Source organism: Pygocentrus nattereri, chromosome 26 (genome assembly GCF_015220715.1).
Source record: "Pygocentrus nattereri isolate fPygNat1 chromosome 26, fPygNat1.pri, whole genome shotgun sequence".
Lineage (NCBI taxonomy): Eukaryota > Metazoa > Chordata > Actinopteri > Characiformes > Serrasalmidae > Pygocentrus > Pygocentrus nattereri.
Window position 1 is genome coordinate 1,627,501 of NC_051236.1, and position 17,500 is coordinate 1,645,000.

At 40.9% G+C, this 17,500-nt stretch overlaps 1 protein-coding gene across 5 annotated transcripts in view; it reads right to left on the reverse strand.

Moving 5' to 3' along the window:
• foxp1b (forkhead box P1b) overlaps window positions 1–17,500 on the reverse strand; it is a 310,010-nt gene that overhangs the window by 73,919 nt on the left and 218,591 nt on the right. For all 5 annotated transcript variants that reach the window (XM_037534963.1, XM_037534964.1, XM_037534962.1 and 2 more), the window contains one exon: window positions 16,533–16,640. In XM_037534963.1, coding sequence (XP_037390860.1) covers window positions 16,533–16,640 — 108 coding nt within the window. The remainder of the gene's footprint in view (window positions 1–16,532; window positions 16,641–17,500) is intronic.

Below are 17,500 nucleotides of genomic sequence, written 5' to 3' on the forward strand. Positions count from 1 at the left end.
CAACAACCTTCATCTGAAGGACCATACACACACACACACACACACACACACACACACTTATTTTAATCAAAGAACGAACAGATGTTTATCCATCATCTTAAGACATAAATGAGCCTGATTGGTAAACATTATATAGTGTTGCACAGCAACAAAGTAAATGCACTTTGTTACTGTACTGGAGGACTTTTGTCAAGTATTTTTATAAAGTATTTCTATTTTCTGATACAGTAAAACAGCCTCTTTTTTGCTCCAATACTTTCTGCAAGATAGAAGATTTTTCATAATATATGAAAGATTATGATGCATTTCAACTATAAATACCCTCCATTAAATACTGACTGTCCGACTGTAGCTTAGCAACTGTAACTATGCCCAGGGACTCTGACAAGCTCTCAGAATTAAAGAAAAGGTGTGGGGTATCTTCAAATCAGACAGCAGATTCCTCACACAAGGAGAAATGTTAGACTGCTAGAATATCTTACAACACTGCTACTGTAATACAAAGCAAGTACTTCTGTGCTTCAACTCAAATAAAGGTGCACCAAGGACCACAGGTATCTCTACTTCTACTCAAGTGCTACTGAATTTGTGTATTTTGTCCACCACTAATATATATATATATCTATATAGCCCCCCCCTCTCTCTCTCATATATATATATATATATATATATATATATATATATGAATATGATTCTATATAAACTGAGAAACCTGCATAACACTGAGAATAAAGTAATAAAATTAATATCCAGAATGCCTCATATTTGAAAAGTGGTGATATAATAAATGACTGTAAATAGATAATAACATGAAATTATTTATAATATAACAAAAAAATATATATATTGAATAAAACATCTAAAATATTTTCTGGCATCTACATTAAAGCATTTAGATCTACACTGTACAGGTTTTTATTAAATAAAAAACAACCATTACTAATATTTGTAAACTGTACGAATACATATGCATGTCATGCATGTCCTTGCATTCAATGTTGCCCTGCAGTGCAATTTTAAAATCCTTTCTTTGGACGTTTCATTTGCTGACAGCACCAGAAACTGAAGTTCGCCTTTCTTCAGGTTCTCGCTCGTCTGTGGTTTTCAGTTAGTCAAAACAGGAGCTTTTTTCAGCGTCGTACAACATAAATTTGGTGGGTGGGGAAATTTTGTTTTCTTTATGCCATTGTGATTGATTCATAGTGTGTTCACTATTGACTCAGACACTATTTTTGGAAGCTTCATCAAAACATTTCTATTTGTGAGAAAAAAAACGTGGCGTGCAATTCCATATTTGAGCATGAAGCTCAGTCAACCCAGCCTGTCTGCTTCAAAAAAAACAACAAAAAAACTCAGATGCTCACAACATGTGTTACTAACTGAGCAAATGTATTGCTTTCCTGATGTCAGGACGGGTCCCCTGCTGTAGCACGGATTCGCCGGACAGCGTTATCCAAAGCGTTTTGGATGCGGTGCAGCCTTGACCCGGTGCATTCCCCGCCAAATCAACCTTAACACACAAAACACCCCAAACCACAACACAGGGCATGATGTCAAAGCCTGCAGTAAATATACACAGACTTAGCTTATATTTTGTCTACTGACTAATGGCAACCTTAGGAGCTTCATGAAGAAAGAAAGATGATGACGTGTGGGAAAAGAGGGAAGCAGAGACAGAAAGAAACAGAAAGAGAGGGTGACAGACAGTGAGTAAACAAAGATTTCTTGGTCAAAGGTCTTGTAATGTGGTGTAAAAGTTCAGAATCACGTACAGGCCCGTCACAACTGTTACATAATCCCAGTTATTTAAGATGACTGCAGTTATTTATTTCCACAATTATATGTTTACTTCACAATAAACGTGGCTGCTGGGTTGAGGCAAAAGAGCATAAGACACATTCATAGGGATTTATCATGGGTCTAGCAAAACACCACTAGCTTGAACTTCTGACAGGTGCTATAACACCTTTAGAGGGCGGCTGTTTGTTTATTTGATTTGATGATACCTTTGACTCGTGCCTGCGAGCAAATCACAGCCGTGATGTTATTGGTGATAACTCCCTCCTCGAGTGTCTCTACTGCTTTAATACAGCAGTTAAATAAATACAGTGAGAAATTAATAAACTGGCCGTGAACGCGGCGTTTAATATGTTTTAATGTTCAGCTCCTTCCTCCTAATTAAAGCTCCTTAACGAGCAGCTTGTTGCTACGTCAGAGTAACGAGCTCCGCCCACTCGCTGCTCAGCCGTCAGTTCGTTCTCCAACTGTCATCACCACTGAGCAGCTTTTCTGTGTTTTATTGGCTCAGTTTTACGGCTCAGTCTGATTTGGTCCGACTCTGAAGATCAGACACGTCTGGCGAATGGTGTTGGGTTCATTTCTGGCTGATTCCAGGTTGTTCAGCTGTTCTTCTGTCTCAGCTGCCGACTGAAAAGCTGCTCAGTGGAGACGACAGTTTGGGAATTTAGCGTCGTCTCGTCTTCAGAGTCGGACCAAATCGGCTGTCGGTCAGATGTGATCTTAACAGCGTCCGTTTTCTGTTTGTGGTGAAGTGAGAAGTGAAAACGTTCAGATGGCTCGAGCGTCTCCTACAGCTGTCAGAGTCGTTGCTTAGCACGTTTGTTTATTTCGCTTGGTCTTCCCCTGATGCTCACGTCTGTGACAAGCCTAGTTATGCAAGTCAGACAAACCACCCCTCCCCCCAAAAAACAAAAGCTTTCCTAACTTCCTCTGGTCACAGGGAGTTTTTCCTCTTTTTATTTATTTATTTTGTTAACTGCCAACCACTAGATATGTTCCACTAAGCATACAACACCCTACCGCACACACACACATACATGAGACTCTCCCTAAACACACAACGCCCCGGTTACCCTGACAAACAGCTGTGTACATCTATCCATAAGCCGCCCCCAAAGCGCAGATGAATCACTCCGACAAACATGCGGCCGGAGTGGCGGGAAAAATGACGGGAAGACAGAAAGACTGGAGGGAAGAGAGGCAGGGAGGAGGGGAAAGTATGCGTATGCAGAGAGGGTGGGCCTGGAGGGGAAAACATTGCAGCTGAAGTGAAAAGGTCTTGAAAATGGCACTGCGGCTTTAAGCAGCCGGAGCGACAGCGATCCGATGCCGATGCGCCGCTTGCCAGGCTAAAGAGAGCAGGCCTGGAAAAACGCAAGATGACTTCATCCCGACAGCGGCATCCAAACCTGTTTCCAACGCGAGCCCCGCATTAAGCATAATGCATTTGTACAATGTGACAGGGCAAAACAAAGCAGTCAAGAGCGGGCCGGGTGATCCGCCGCTACAGCCGCAGATGGAGGGGTCCGAAAGTGTTGGGGATCAAGCCTGGCACGCGCCACAATCGCTCAGGCAAACAATGAGGTGGGAGCGTAAAGATGACACACACTTGCATTCATACAAACACGCACATGCACACTTAAGGCATGGCCCCACTGGTCCTCACATGAACTCAAAAGAGTCACAGCCCTAAAGCTTTTATAGTGTCGGTCCCCTCCACGATCCCAAAACTCACAAAATCTGCCTCACCATCCATAAAATCTCAGTGATCCTTACAGAACTTAGGCCAGGTCTAAGACACGGAAACAGAAGCAAGGACCTTTTTCAGAAGGGTTCAATCTTAATACACCAACATAGCGAAGGTTGACAATACTGAATGAACTTCTGTAGAGGCTTGCAAGCATTATACACAATATAATAATATAATATAAACAATAATATCAATATCAATAATATCAATATAAACACTGATAGCAATTTTAAAAAGTTCTTTTAAAGAAACAGTTCAGCATTTACACAAACTTACTCTTCCCTAAACACAGTCAAACATGTCAAACGTCTGGCGTAAAGCTTTAATCAGACCAGACGTTTTGGAACAGACCTGCAGTGTTTCCCCACAAAATGACTAAATAGTGACAGTAAAGGCATCAGTAGATCTAAAAAAAACAATGTAAAGAAAAAAACATACATAAAATAACATAATATGTCTAAAACTTAAATCCTACTTTTATAAATGTATTTATTCAGCTATGCTTTGGGTCAACTCTCCATACTGTGCTGTTCTCATGCTGTTCAATGCTGATTTTACCTGTTTTAAAGCCTATATATAACATATTAAACATAAATGTTACAGCATACTGTATATAATATGTAAAGTATTATAATTATAATCTTCTAATCATATATATGTAACATATTAAATGTGTTGGCCAAACAAATTGAATGCCCTTTTGATGTCACTATCCTGTACGTTCCTGATTTGAGTTTCTACTTTATTTCTCTGTGCGTTTTCTCATGTGTGGGTCTCGGTGCTGAATTTGGTCAACAACTCGAGTGGGTGGCTCTAGCATGCTAAATTAAAAACTGTGTTAATATTACGAAAGTATAGAGGAAATAAAGTAAGTAAGTAAGTAATTTGGACAAACCTGACTGCTCACATGGGGTTCAGACATCATTTTCCGATTGTGTCAAGCTTGGGTCGGGCTCACATTTAACGCTTGGGTTCTCACAGTCGCCTCCCACTTTTAACAGATTGTACCCTGCATTTCCCCATTGTAGTGTTACTCCTTACTTTATTCCTCCTCCCTGCTTTCATGATATTAACACATCTTTAAATTTATGGGAGTCACCCATTCAAATTGTTGACTAAATTTAGCACCGAGACCCACACATGAGAAAACATACAGAGAAATAAAGTAGCAAATCAGTTCAGGAACATACAGGGTAGTGTAGTCATAAGGACCTTAAATTTGAGGTAGTTGGTGATATGTTTAGTGTGTTACATAAATAATGTATTATTAAAATATTATAACACATTATATACAATACTTTATCTTATGTATAGATTTATTGCTGCTGTCTGAAGAAAACACTGCATCTTCCTTTTTTGTAATTTTTCAGTTTTTGACATAATTTGAACATAACTGATGCCCTTTACATTGTGTGTGAATTTCCTGATGAATGAACCAAAAGAAACGGCCCAAAATGCCCTGAAAAAAAAAGTCTGGCTGTAATGACTTACATTAAAAGTAAAGCAGGTTTTTTCCTTCTCCTGCAGAGTTACCATTTTGGAGACACAAGGTTTCCTTCCAACAGCAGAGATATGAAGGCTAAAGTCCTACTAAATCAGCATCACGCAACATGAGAACAGCACAGTACAGAAAGCTGATCCAGACAGCTCTAGCTCGGTGTCCGAAGTTCGCTTTTGCATGAGTTTTTAGCTGGAGTTCTGAGGCTGACAAGAAATAGAGCTCAACTCAAACCACGTTGTGTGCTCAGTAATCTCTAATATACTGTGGAAATTATATAGAGATTTAATTTTAATCTGTAAAAATGAGCAAAAGTTAGTAGCAGCAGCTACTAAAGTCTGAATTTTGTTCTTACTATTGTCTATGAAAAACAGCAGAAGTAGATCTTATGACTTAAACACTTGAACCCTATTCAAGGCAAGTGTGATGATTGAGGCATGGCTGTAATTGGTGAGGTATAAGCTTCCACTGCGTGGTAGATATGTTAGTCCTATAGCTCCAGTGCTAGACTAAAGCTTTCAGTGTTCAGACAGGTAAAAAGCCTTGGATGATTAGGTTAAAGAGAAATGTACATAAATTAGCCTTTTAGCTGAAGTGCTCCGTTTAGAGTCCCTGGTTCTCTCAGTTACTCGAACTTCAGCTGGGTATGGGGACGGTGGCGAGTTGTCTGCCAGCAGCGGGTTCTTCTCAGCTGGGCTGAGCGAGATTGGCCGTGCTGCGTTCGTCTGGAAGCGCTGGCGTGGCTCCAGCGAACCCCAGCACACCGCACCGCTAATGAGTTACAGATTGCAGCGCTGTGGTGTACATGTGTCAGGACAATGCCATGGGTCTCCACAAGAAAGAGCAGGGCAAAAAAACGAAGAAGAAGGGATGAAACGGAGAGGAGAGAGAGGGAGGCCTCTGCATCATGTCACGCAGCACTCTACAAAGCTGTGTGCATGTGTGTTGGGGGATGGTGGTAAATTTAATGGCCTTTCATCTTCATGAAAAAAACATTATCATTTGACCTCACTTGCCCTCATGGTCACTGTATACGGTCATGAGAGAAATGAGATGTTCTTTCAGTAAAATACACTTGTACATTAGCAAATGGCCTGTTTGCTCCTTTTTCAGAAAAACAACAGACGAGCAACGTCATCAAAACAGCGAAAGCGGCATTTTTCAGCAGCTCAATGCGAGGTGGCCATTTCTTCAAATCATTCTGCCTGAAGTTCACCACAAAAAGGCCCCTGTATCAACTCCATAAGCGGAGGAAGTCATAAAATCTCATTAAAAAAAAAAAACACGACCTCTCTTTTCTCGGCCTTTAGGTGTACGACCAGTATCCTGGAGACCGAGCTAAGAATAAATCCATTACACAATGAAGAAGACGGGAAAAAAAAGTCCTGTCTATTGTTTAGTTTTTCATTTATGTGAAAATGAAAAAGCTCACCCCAGATGCCTTGCGCATGCTTGGGAGACACCTACATGTCTACGGCGAAAGTACAGCAGGCGATGCAGTCCAGTGTGACTAAAGCAACAAACCGGTTCCGTTTTTAGCCGTGCTTAACTACACATGCTCTCTTTGGCTGCTTGCTCTCGACAAGCAAAACACAAGCCATGGAAAGCTTGCGTTCATGTCCAAAGCTCGTGGGATTCTTCACCGTCGGCGCTGCTGGTTCACATTTGTCGACCAAATGATCTAAAACAAAAGACTTTATTCGCTGCACTTCTTGTGCTTTTTTGCCTGCAATCATACAGCTGAAGTTTCACCGGAGTGGTCGCTACTCTAATCACATTAACAGTTGTTCATGTACTGCAACAGCAGCACTGAATGTCCCTGCATTTGCATTCTAACATGGGCTAAGTTCAGTAATGGGTTCTGGCTTTTTACGTGATACGAATGCACTACGCAACTTCACAAGTACACGCGGTCATGCGCTCCTGCTGGTGTGGGTTCATCCAAGTTTCTTCCCTTTCAATAATGCGCACTAAAGCTAGTCACGTGATAAAAGCTTCCTTTTTGTGGACGATATTTTCAGCATAGTAGAGTGAGTGTGTTTGAGGTTCTAATAAATAAACAGATAAACAAACAAACAAACTACAGTTCCCGATCAGACTGGACTAATCTGTCCATTTTCGCCAGTGGTGCTTTAGCTCCTGTTGTTCCAATGTCGTCAACGCAGCTGCACGTCAAAACATTCGCTATAGGTACCTCTTGATTTCCCATCATCCCATGTGGAGTTGGGTAGTTAACCATGGCAGCTTTTTTTTTTTTTTTGCTGAAAACAAGCTTCTTTCTCCTTTTTTCCCCGCCTTCACTTCTTTTCCTTCGTTCCAAGGAGAGGGTGGACTATCAACGAGGGTCTGCAAGTGTTGTTTCTAATTACCTATTTCTCCACTCCTGATCCTGTGGTGGGCATAATTAGTTACCTGGGGCTGCAATCCAATTTGAAGTGATGACAAGAAAGTGATCCATGAAAAAGTAATAAGTTAAATCCAATTTCAGACTGCCTCTAATTAAATGCACATGGAACTAATGACTCAAACCCTAGCATTTCGGTGATACCCGTAATTAGCAAGGAGGGAGTGTGCTCGTTCTCTCTCTCTCTCTCTCTCTCTCTCTCTCTCTCTCTCTCTCTCTCTCTCTCTCTCCCCTGTAGGTGTGGAGGTAAAGTGGCGTGGATTCCTTTTAATTACATGTGTCATTTTGCCAGTAATTTTCGACCAGTTGTTCCTGCCCATCAGTGCGACAGCAGCATATGTTCAATGCCAAATCAGTAAAAGCAAAGCAGGCAAATAAAATCTCTTAAAGCTGCTTAATCGCATTTTGTGACGCTCTCATGTAAAATGCATTGTAGAAATCAATTACACAACGCAGCACGGCTACCAACAGCAATATATGACTTTGCTATCAACAAGAAATGCAACAGAAACCGTAATTATCCTAAACATTTCGGGAACAGAAACATTTCTGTTTTATGATTATTTCTGAAATCTCTCTTAGCAGGAGATAGCTGTAGTTATTTGCTCTGTGTAGCTGTATAGCTTATTATTACTCATACTGCCGAAATCAACATCATTCAGTAAAGCACTTCACAGGATTTATATGGCATGTAATGTCTCTGTGTGCTACGGCTGTAGATCCATTCAGTGATGACCACCTATAAGTAGACAAGAGCTGTGAGTCATCCATGTGCTTTTCTGTTCAGTGTAATTTGTATCACGTCATGATGCAAGAAACCATTTAGCCGGTGATCATGCCTGCATCTTTAAATGGAGAATTTGCTATTTTACACTGTATTTAGGTTCATTTTAATCATAACCTATATGCATTATTACAGGCTTTATTATTTCATAGCTAGAGTCGTATGCATAAGTTTGAAAATCGGCAGGAAAAAGACATGTTTTGTTGATTTTGCTGAGCATGAAAATAAGAAGAAAATTCTTTACTCTACTGCAATTTCCCCCTGGGATCATTAAAGGAATCTGAATCTGAATCTTTACAGGGTGCACAATTTTAGTGCATCATTTAATTTTTTTGTAACATATAAAACAACATTTTCCTGACCCCCCCTTATGCTCCTGCTACTACTACTACTATTACTACTATTACTATTACTACTATTACTATTACTACTATTACTATTACTATTACTACTATTACTACTATTACTATTACTATTACTACTATTACTATTACTATTACTACTATTACTACTATTACTATTACTATTACTACTATTACTATTACTACTATTACTATTACTACTATTACTATTACTACTATTACTATTACTATTACTACTATTACTACTATTACTATTACTATTACTACTATTACTATTACTATTACTACTATTACTACTATTACTATTACTAGTACTACTATTACTATTATTACTACTACTATTACTACTATTACTATTATTACTACTACTATTACTACTATTACTACTACTACTACCACCACCACCACCACCACCACCACCACTACTACTACTAATAATAATAATATTAATAATAATAATAATAATTTTTATATAGCACGTTTAATGCTGGTGGCAGCTCAAAGTGCTTTACAGACAGGCAATAAAGCTCAACAGTAATACAAGAAATAATAAGTATTAATTTTGAATATGAGACATTATATCATATAAGACATTCAATTCAGCCAATACACAGTAATCGTGCATTAAAATGTGCAGAAGTGTGTTCCCTTCAGAGAACACTTAGAAAACCTACAAAACATGGAATATGGCCAGAATTGTCTATACCTTTGTGTGCGACTGTATGCTGGAGCAATTTACTGCTTTCCAGACAGTAAAATTCCATGTGTGAACATGTCCTAAAACACGACTAATAGCTTTCCAAACCTACTAGGTTGTTACATTAGGCCTACATTACAGCCCATGAAAAGGAACATTCTCTTCTAGCTGGTTTAAGAATGCTGTATTGGGGTAGCTACACAGGAATGGAAACTTTAGAGTATTGGCTCTGCTCTGAGTGAACGGATTGATGTTTCCGAGCTCTGTAATGTGGTCAGTTTGTCCTTTTATTGTGTCGGTGATCAGTGATTGATGTGAAAGTGCATTCTGGAGACTCCCCCGTCCAGAACAAGCAGCAGGCCTGCAAGCATAACTGCACTGTCTTGACTGCGTTACAGAACCTTGGCGTTTAGCATTAAAGCATGAGAAATATAAAAAAGAGCTTTTTATTAATTTTTTGCTTTAGAACTAAACCCATTTTTATTACTAGCCACACTGGGTTCAATTCAACAGGAGTTTTTTACCCACAAAGCACTCATTATATGGATAATTATGTTCCACTGTTTCATTAAACAGCTCCACTTTAAAGTCTTAATTAAGTGGCTGGTGTATTACCAAGAGAGCACATAAACAATGCGCTCGGCGCGGATGCACACAACATGCCGAACCGGCGATATGAGCAACAACAAACCCAATTAAAGCGGAGGCTCAGGACGGAAGAGAGACAAACATGCATTTGTTACTTTGCGTGCGGTAACGAGGCGCAACTCTGAAAAGAACAAGAGATCGCATAACAGATCAAGCCGTTTACCGGGTGCTTAGCAACTACGGTGTGCGGAGGAGACTCGTCTGTGGATGAAAGAAAGGAGAAAGAGAAAGAGAAAGAGAGGGACAGAAAAAAACACGCGCACAGCTTTCTTTTCACTGGCCTGAGTGACAGGTTGGCCACGCTCTCTGTATACATTAATAAATTTGAATTTTAATAGTGGCTTTGTGCACTTCTGTGGCTCCGCTGCTTCTTCCAGGCCTGGCCACCAGGCAGCGGCCTTTACTGCTGACCTCTGCGGGAAGCCGTTCGATTTGATCTTCTCAAACACGTCATACATCCAAAAGTTTGTAGACACATGCTCCATCCAGCGTTTCATCTGAAATGAAGGGTATTAATAGGGAGGACGGCCCCCTTTGCTGCAGTAACAGCCTCTGGAAAGGCTTTACATTAGATGTCGGAACATTGCTGTGAGGATTTGATTGCATTCAGCCACAAGAGCATTAGTGAGCAATCAGGTACTGATGTTGGATGATCAGTTCTGGAGCTTCAACTCATTCCAAAGCTATTGGATGGAGCTCCATCACTCCAGAGAACACGGTTGCACTGATTCACAGCCCGATGCTGGGGGCTTTATACCCCTCTAGCCCACACACTGGGCATGGTGACCTCAGGCTCACCAGCATCCATTTCTATTGGTCAATGCTTTTCAAAGGGGATTATACAAGCTGTGTGTGTGTGTGTGTGTGTGTGTGTGTGTGTGTGTGTGTGTGTGTGTGTGTGTGTGTGCAGTTGATTAATTAGAAGAGGTCTCTGAATACTTCTAGTGAATGTATAGTGTATTAGCGCCAAATTGAACCAACACAATCAATAAAATAAATAAACAGATGCCACTGCTCCTCAACTTCACAGGTTTAAAGACCAGCCGAAAGTTACAAATGTATCCAGAGTGAAGAACAAAACTGTAAATGATTCCAGGAGTGAAAAGCGAGAAAAGCTGTATATCGATATAATAATAAAGTTTTACTAAATTTGGCCATCAAATCTCGAAACAGATAACTTAGTTATAGTAGAAATTATATTAAAAAATAATTACAAAAGATTACGATTTTATCAAAAAAAATATTGAATTAATATCGAAAAAAACATGTTGATGTTTAGTTTATAATACTTTTCTTTACATTGTTTGTATTGACAAAGTATTACTGAATCCAATAACTATTAGTATTCCAGGTTAGATTCCAGAGCATACTGCTTGGGTGTCGGCACACGCACATGTTAACGTACGCACTAGGGGGCAGTGTTGCATTTACGAAAAATGCAAGTTTTCTCTCTAATTTAGTGGCGGTTAGTTCCATCCACTAGCTAGGTCTGGGAGGATAAAGGCCACAAGGTTCTTCCACTAAAACACACATGACGTGCTACCCCATCATTAGGATCTGTCACTAGCACAACATCAGTGGAGCAAAACACAATTGCTAACTACTAACTCTATTAACTATGAGGCGGCTGCGCCGGCTAGCATCTCGCATCGTGAGCGACGGAGGGGAGAGGGAGGACCATCCTAGCCACCCAGAGAGAGCAAGGCTGCTCTCGAACTCCAAGTCATGGACAGCTGTGGCATCACAGGGGATCAGACGTGTAATCAGATCAGAGATCACGTGGGCGAGAACTTAGATGGTCACGTCACTCAGGAGCCCAAAAGAGATCGTTTCATAATATCTCAACGCAGGGTCATACAAACGCTTACAGTGAGAAACGTCTTCAGCCAGTCGGTTCCTCGAATGGCTCCGGTTTTCTATTCATCTTTGCGTGGAATTTTGCTTCGTGTTCACTACCGGATGTACTTTCCTGGCCCTTTTCATAAGAAACAAACAAATTGCCTTTCGGACAGTCACTAACCTCAGAAATACAGGCGCTCGTTTCACTTCAGCCACCATAGAAAGATAAGTCACTTCATCTCTGTCATAGTTGCCAAGATTAAAAGTCGAGGATGAGTCCAGAGTTAATGGAGAACCAAACACACAACAATGCGGGAGTCTAAACTAATAAAGGACAAATGATTTGTGGAAAAAACTTCTTTACAGCTATCGGAGTACAACAACGTCAGCTAACATCTACAGGGTGATGAATCGATAACTATAAGCAAAACGTTAACACAGACAAGCCAGATCAGCTGGAGATGTTCAAAGCGCACGTCTCAGCAGGTGGGTGTGCCAGGTGGGCAGGGTCTGTAGCGCCACTGTAGATTTGTTCTTATTTGCATTTATAAGGACTGAGCTGCTTTCCTGATTTACCTGTTTAATTAGTGTCAAACACTAAAAAGTCACAAAGCTGCAATCGGCTTCTTGTTCAGATTTTTCCGTTCCACCTTAAATGGTGCAGTGGTTACATTCTGGCAGCTCGGACCCCATCACTGAACGAACATCTGCTTTCGCCAAGCTCTCTCTCTCTCAGATACTGATCATTCTTGAGGGAGAATGAAAACTGTTCCTCTGAAAGCGGCTGAGGCAGCAACTTTAAAGTATGAACTGCATTCAGTGTAACGTCAACTTAACAGACACCGTTTATTCCTTTATTAACTGCAGAAACTCATTTTCCTCTGCTCACCATCAGCTGATAAACCACTGAAACGGAGATGAAGCTGTTTTTGATACTGGACTGAGCTGTAAATGCTCAACTCGTCATCGTTTCTATTGCAATTGCTTTAGTGGAAGCAGCGTCACCTGCAATGACTACTTCCTTCACCGTGTGAAAACGGCCTATCAGAGACAGCTTGATGCGTAACACTGCACACGTGTGCACGCTGTGTGGTTGAGATTTTGAGCAAAAATTTCCCATAACCCCCTGCTCTGCGTGTCTACACAAATACATTAGATGTATCTTTGAGGAAGCACAAATCAGCATTTAGAGTCCTAACTAATACACACACAACAGAAAAGGTCAACATAGTCATATTTCATTCGCGGGAGACGTTTTTTTCCCTCTCCCGAGACGTCTTCACGACAAAGGTCCATCAGAAGCTGGCATTACGTGCTCATTAAAAACGCCCACCCCTATGGAGATGTTATTATTAGATGTACTCTATGGATACAACGCATGCAGAAGAGCTGGGTATTAATTGCCAAATATGCCCCGGAGTCGTTTGAGATTTCACTGTGAAACAAACAACGCCCTCCTTGTTCAAACAGAGATAAAGATCAGACATGGAGAGAGAGAGAGAGAGAGAGAGAGAGAGAGAGAGAGAAAGTAGGGCTGAAATGAGCGTAAACATTGCATCAGACATGGTAAGTTGGTCTTGTTTTAAAAGGATAGCGGATGGGGAAATAAAGAGGGCCGGATTTGCTTTGCATGACAAAGGCTGGGCAAACAGAAGCTTGAGAGAAGAGCAGGTACTAACAGCTGCTCTCTAGCGCTCCCTGTCACTGCTGGTAGGACAGATAAGTGCAAGGGAGTGAGGAAGAATGAGAGAGCGAGTGAGCTGCAGTGCCCTCAGACCCATAACTATATCAGATATGTAGGTTGGAGATAAAACACCCACTTGCACACTTAACCACGCTGGTTTTATTGTCTTTTATCAGTTATAGACACACAATAGGGCTCCACTGATTAACCCTCAGTCATTAGTGCTGATGATTGGGAACGCACCAATCGTGAATATCTAAGGATTCTGACGTCTTTACAGCCAAATTGGCAGATCTATCTGACCTGTTTGTGTTATTGTGGATGAGCTACCACCTCCAACTTTACATTAATAAAGTTGGCAGCAAGTGTACGGCGTTTAAAAACCTCTGGAAAACTGCTGTGCGATCCATTTTTGCTAGTTCCCAAATAATATCTGCTCAGTGGTGCTCCTATGGGTCCTGGGGGCGGGGGGGGTCCTGACCTGGGCTGAATGATTAATTGTTCTTATGTTGAAACTGCAATTTAAAGGAGTGCGATTTTCAAATCATAAGAGCTGAAATTTTAAGTATAGACAACATTATCTTTGGTGTTCAGCACCAAAAGCTCTATTATTTCTCTCATCTGACCACAGGACATGGTCTCAATCAAAGTTCCAGCAATGTCTGGCAAACTGTAGGGGCTTGAATTTGTTGGCTCTTGACAGTAGAGTCTTTCTTCTGGCAGCCTTCCTACCTAACTTGTGGTTATATAGGTGGTGTTTGTTTGTGGTTTTGAAGACATTTTGTCCCCAAGACTTAACTACCGTCTGCAGATACCCATCATGGAGTTTCTTTGTCCACTCGAACCATCCTCCTCACTGTGCGTGGGGTCAGTATGGACACACATCGTCTTCCCAGTAGACTTTGGTGGATTTATACTTTATAGTTATTGCCCTGATAGTAGAAATAGTTGTAGCCCTTTCCTGATTTGTGCAGCTCAACAAACCTTTGAACGGGTCTTTCTCATGACAGTGAAGGCATTTGGCCCGGGTTTCATCTCATATATATTCCCCAGTGAAACAGGAAGTTATGACTGATTTAAATGCTCCTAATCTCTTGGGTGAACATTAAAACATGAAATATGAATGGGGACGGCAACAACTGGCACAGATCTGAGAAAAAAATATTTATTTAACGAAAAGATTTATTTATTTTTTTCTTTCATTCAATGTACTTCAAATATAGGTTGGATTTTGTTCATATTTGGAATTAAATGTCAAAAAGATGCAATGAAAATGTTCTTTACAGCCCGTTTCGCTCCTGTTTAACCGGGGTGCCAGTGTTTGCGGGGCACACTGTAACCGGCGCATCTATGTTCATTGCTGAAGCCAGAAAAACTGGACATGTTGACGGGATCTCAATTTATAGAAAACGATTACAACTTAAAAAGAGCCATATGTAGATACCATATGTTCAACAAACGATTTTAACCAATATTTACCTTAAAATTGTCCATAGAAAGTAGAGTAATAATAAACAAACAAACAAACAGATAAATAAATAAGGTTGGTGAGAATGATACTGAAATTCTGTAATTAATGATCCCCTAAAACATTTAAAAAGCAGCCGATGAGCCGCTCAGAGCACAGAGAGGCAGAGGAGGGAACTTCCTGCACTTTTACTCACTCAGTCTGTCAGTACCGCTGTTCTCAGTACTTGGGCATATATGCTTGTGTGAAAGTCTGTGGCTGTCAAATGATCAGTAAACAACACAAATGTTCCCCAACACGTCTTAGATCACATACAGCACAGTCACATCCTCCATGTGGCTGTTAACAGCATTAAGACAACACAAACAAGCTCTAAGAACACACAACCTCAACGGTACCGAGTGAGCGCTTCAGGCTACAAACTAATAACTCCCTGGAACTGTAAAGCAAACCGTCTGTGAAAGTGAAACTCACACGGATACACAGCGAACAAGGACTTAACGACACTTCAGAAAGAATGCTCACAACAGCAGATGATCAGTGAATGAACTTCACTCTGAGCTCCATATCTGCAGAGGAGGTTGGAGTGATACCGGACCGGACCGGACCGGACCAGAGCTTTTAAATACAGAGTGAACTCTTAACTATTAGTGAACATGTTGGCCACCTTCAAGTGTACCACTTTCAGAACTGAATGCAGTGAATTTATCGTCATTGATACAATCACCACAGTATCATTACGCTTAGTGTTGCTTATCGACAATATATTCCTTTATATTTAAAAAACCTCACATCTTCATTTTTCAGTTTTTGACATAATTTGAAAATGCTTGTTGCCCTTTACATTTCAGGAAGAATGGACCAAAAGAAACGACCCAAAATGACTTGGAATAATGTCTGGTTCCATTGACTTACATTAAAGGTAGAGTACGTTTTTTTCCTTCTCCTGTGATGTTATCATTTTGGTGATACAAGGTTTTGTTATGACAGCAGCGATATTATATATATATATATATATATATATATATATATATATATATATATATATATATATAAAATCACATCACAATCACAATACAGGGCAAATGGGCTAAAGGCTAATCCAACTTGCACCTAATAAAATGGACAATAAATGTAAATGCAAGTGGCCAGCAAACGTAGACAACGGTGGCTGCAAGAGCTGATTAAACGCTCAGTGCAGACGGGAAAGAGGCCTTCCTCTGGACTGTTTCTTGTGGTTATGTTTGATCACAGCTCCATTAAGAGTGATATCTGTAGCAGTGCATGAGCTCTGTCGCTATGTAGAAATGTGCAGTCAACAGCGCTGGCCTGCCAGGCTTAATTTCCTGTTTATCTAGCACCGATTGGTACATGCTGTGCCACCAATAGCACATGGAGAGCTCAGCAAAACACTATGTGTGTGTAAACACGCTCTCGCACACCTACCCACACACGTACTCCACCGCGTCTACAGAGATATGTGGCACATGCGCTGTCCGCCGCATTCATTATCAAACCCATTAAAAAGCATGTACAGTGCGATACCAGCTGGCAGAAGAACGCTTGGCCTTCTCAGGTGCCCTGCCGGCTATTCATACCTGTAGTGAGGCCTGCTTCTCGTTGCTTTTCGGGGATTTGATGGCTCCACTCTGCTGCTGCTGCTGCTGCTGCTGCTGTAGAAGGATCTGTCTTGCAACTTGTAGAGCCTGAAATAGATATAAAAACCAGAAGTGAGGTAAAAAGAAAGGTCATGGAGAAAAAAAAAAGTGTTTTTTTTTTATTGTTTTTTCCACGTTTTGGGTCGAGGCTGTCCCTTGAGAATAGCCCCTACGGCTTTCAAACGCAACAGATGTAACCCAAAATGACGACGTGTCCCAGGCTCACCAACAGATAACAAAACAAAACTGCACAAAACACACAACAGACCGTTTCTTTTTCCATCCCCGCCACTTTCAACAAAAAAAAAAATTTACATAGTTTCCTTTGACTGCATGCAGAGAACAATAATCAGTTGAGAAAACAAACAGCTGGGGAAAGAGGAAAAAACAGCAGCCAAAATTGATAGCAAACAGTTAGCGAGAAGTTTCTGCTGATACTGTACACGTATAGTAAACAGACGGAGGAGAAAAAAACAACAGAACGCCCATTAGCTGCTGTTTAAACTCTCTCTCCTTCTATCAGTCAGTGTCTCTCACTCGTTCACTCTTCCTCTACCCTTCCTCCATAAAACAAATAAAAGGTTTATTGCAGCTCCAAAGATCTGTTAAAGGACACGGCCTTCTGCGTGGAAAACAAAATACAGTGCAGTCGCATGTTTATTGCCCTGGCTACTCCACCCCCACCCTCCCTCCAACAATAAATAATCAAACTTGCCATCCAGTACAAACAAAAGGCAGCGGCGGTGCTGGGAAAAAGAGAGGAAAAAAAAAAAGAGAAGGCCTTCTAGTCGAGGAAAAAAGCGCCACTGATACCAAGAAAAGTGAACGGCGCGTTCCCACAGAGCGTCTGGGGTAGATTCACACCTACACCAGAGCAACATCTGAGTAAATAACCAGCTTCATTCTTT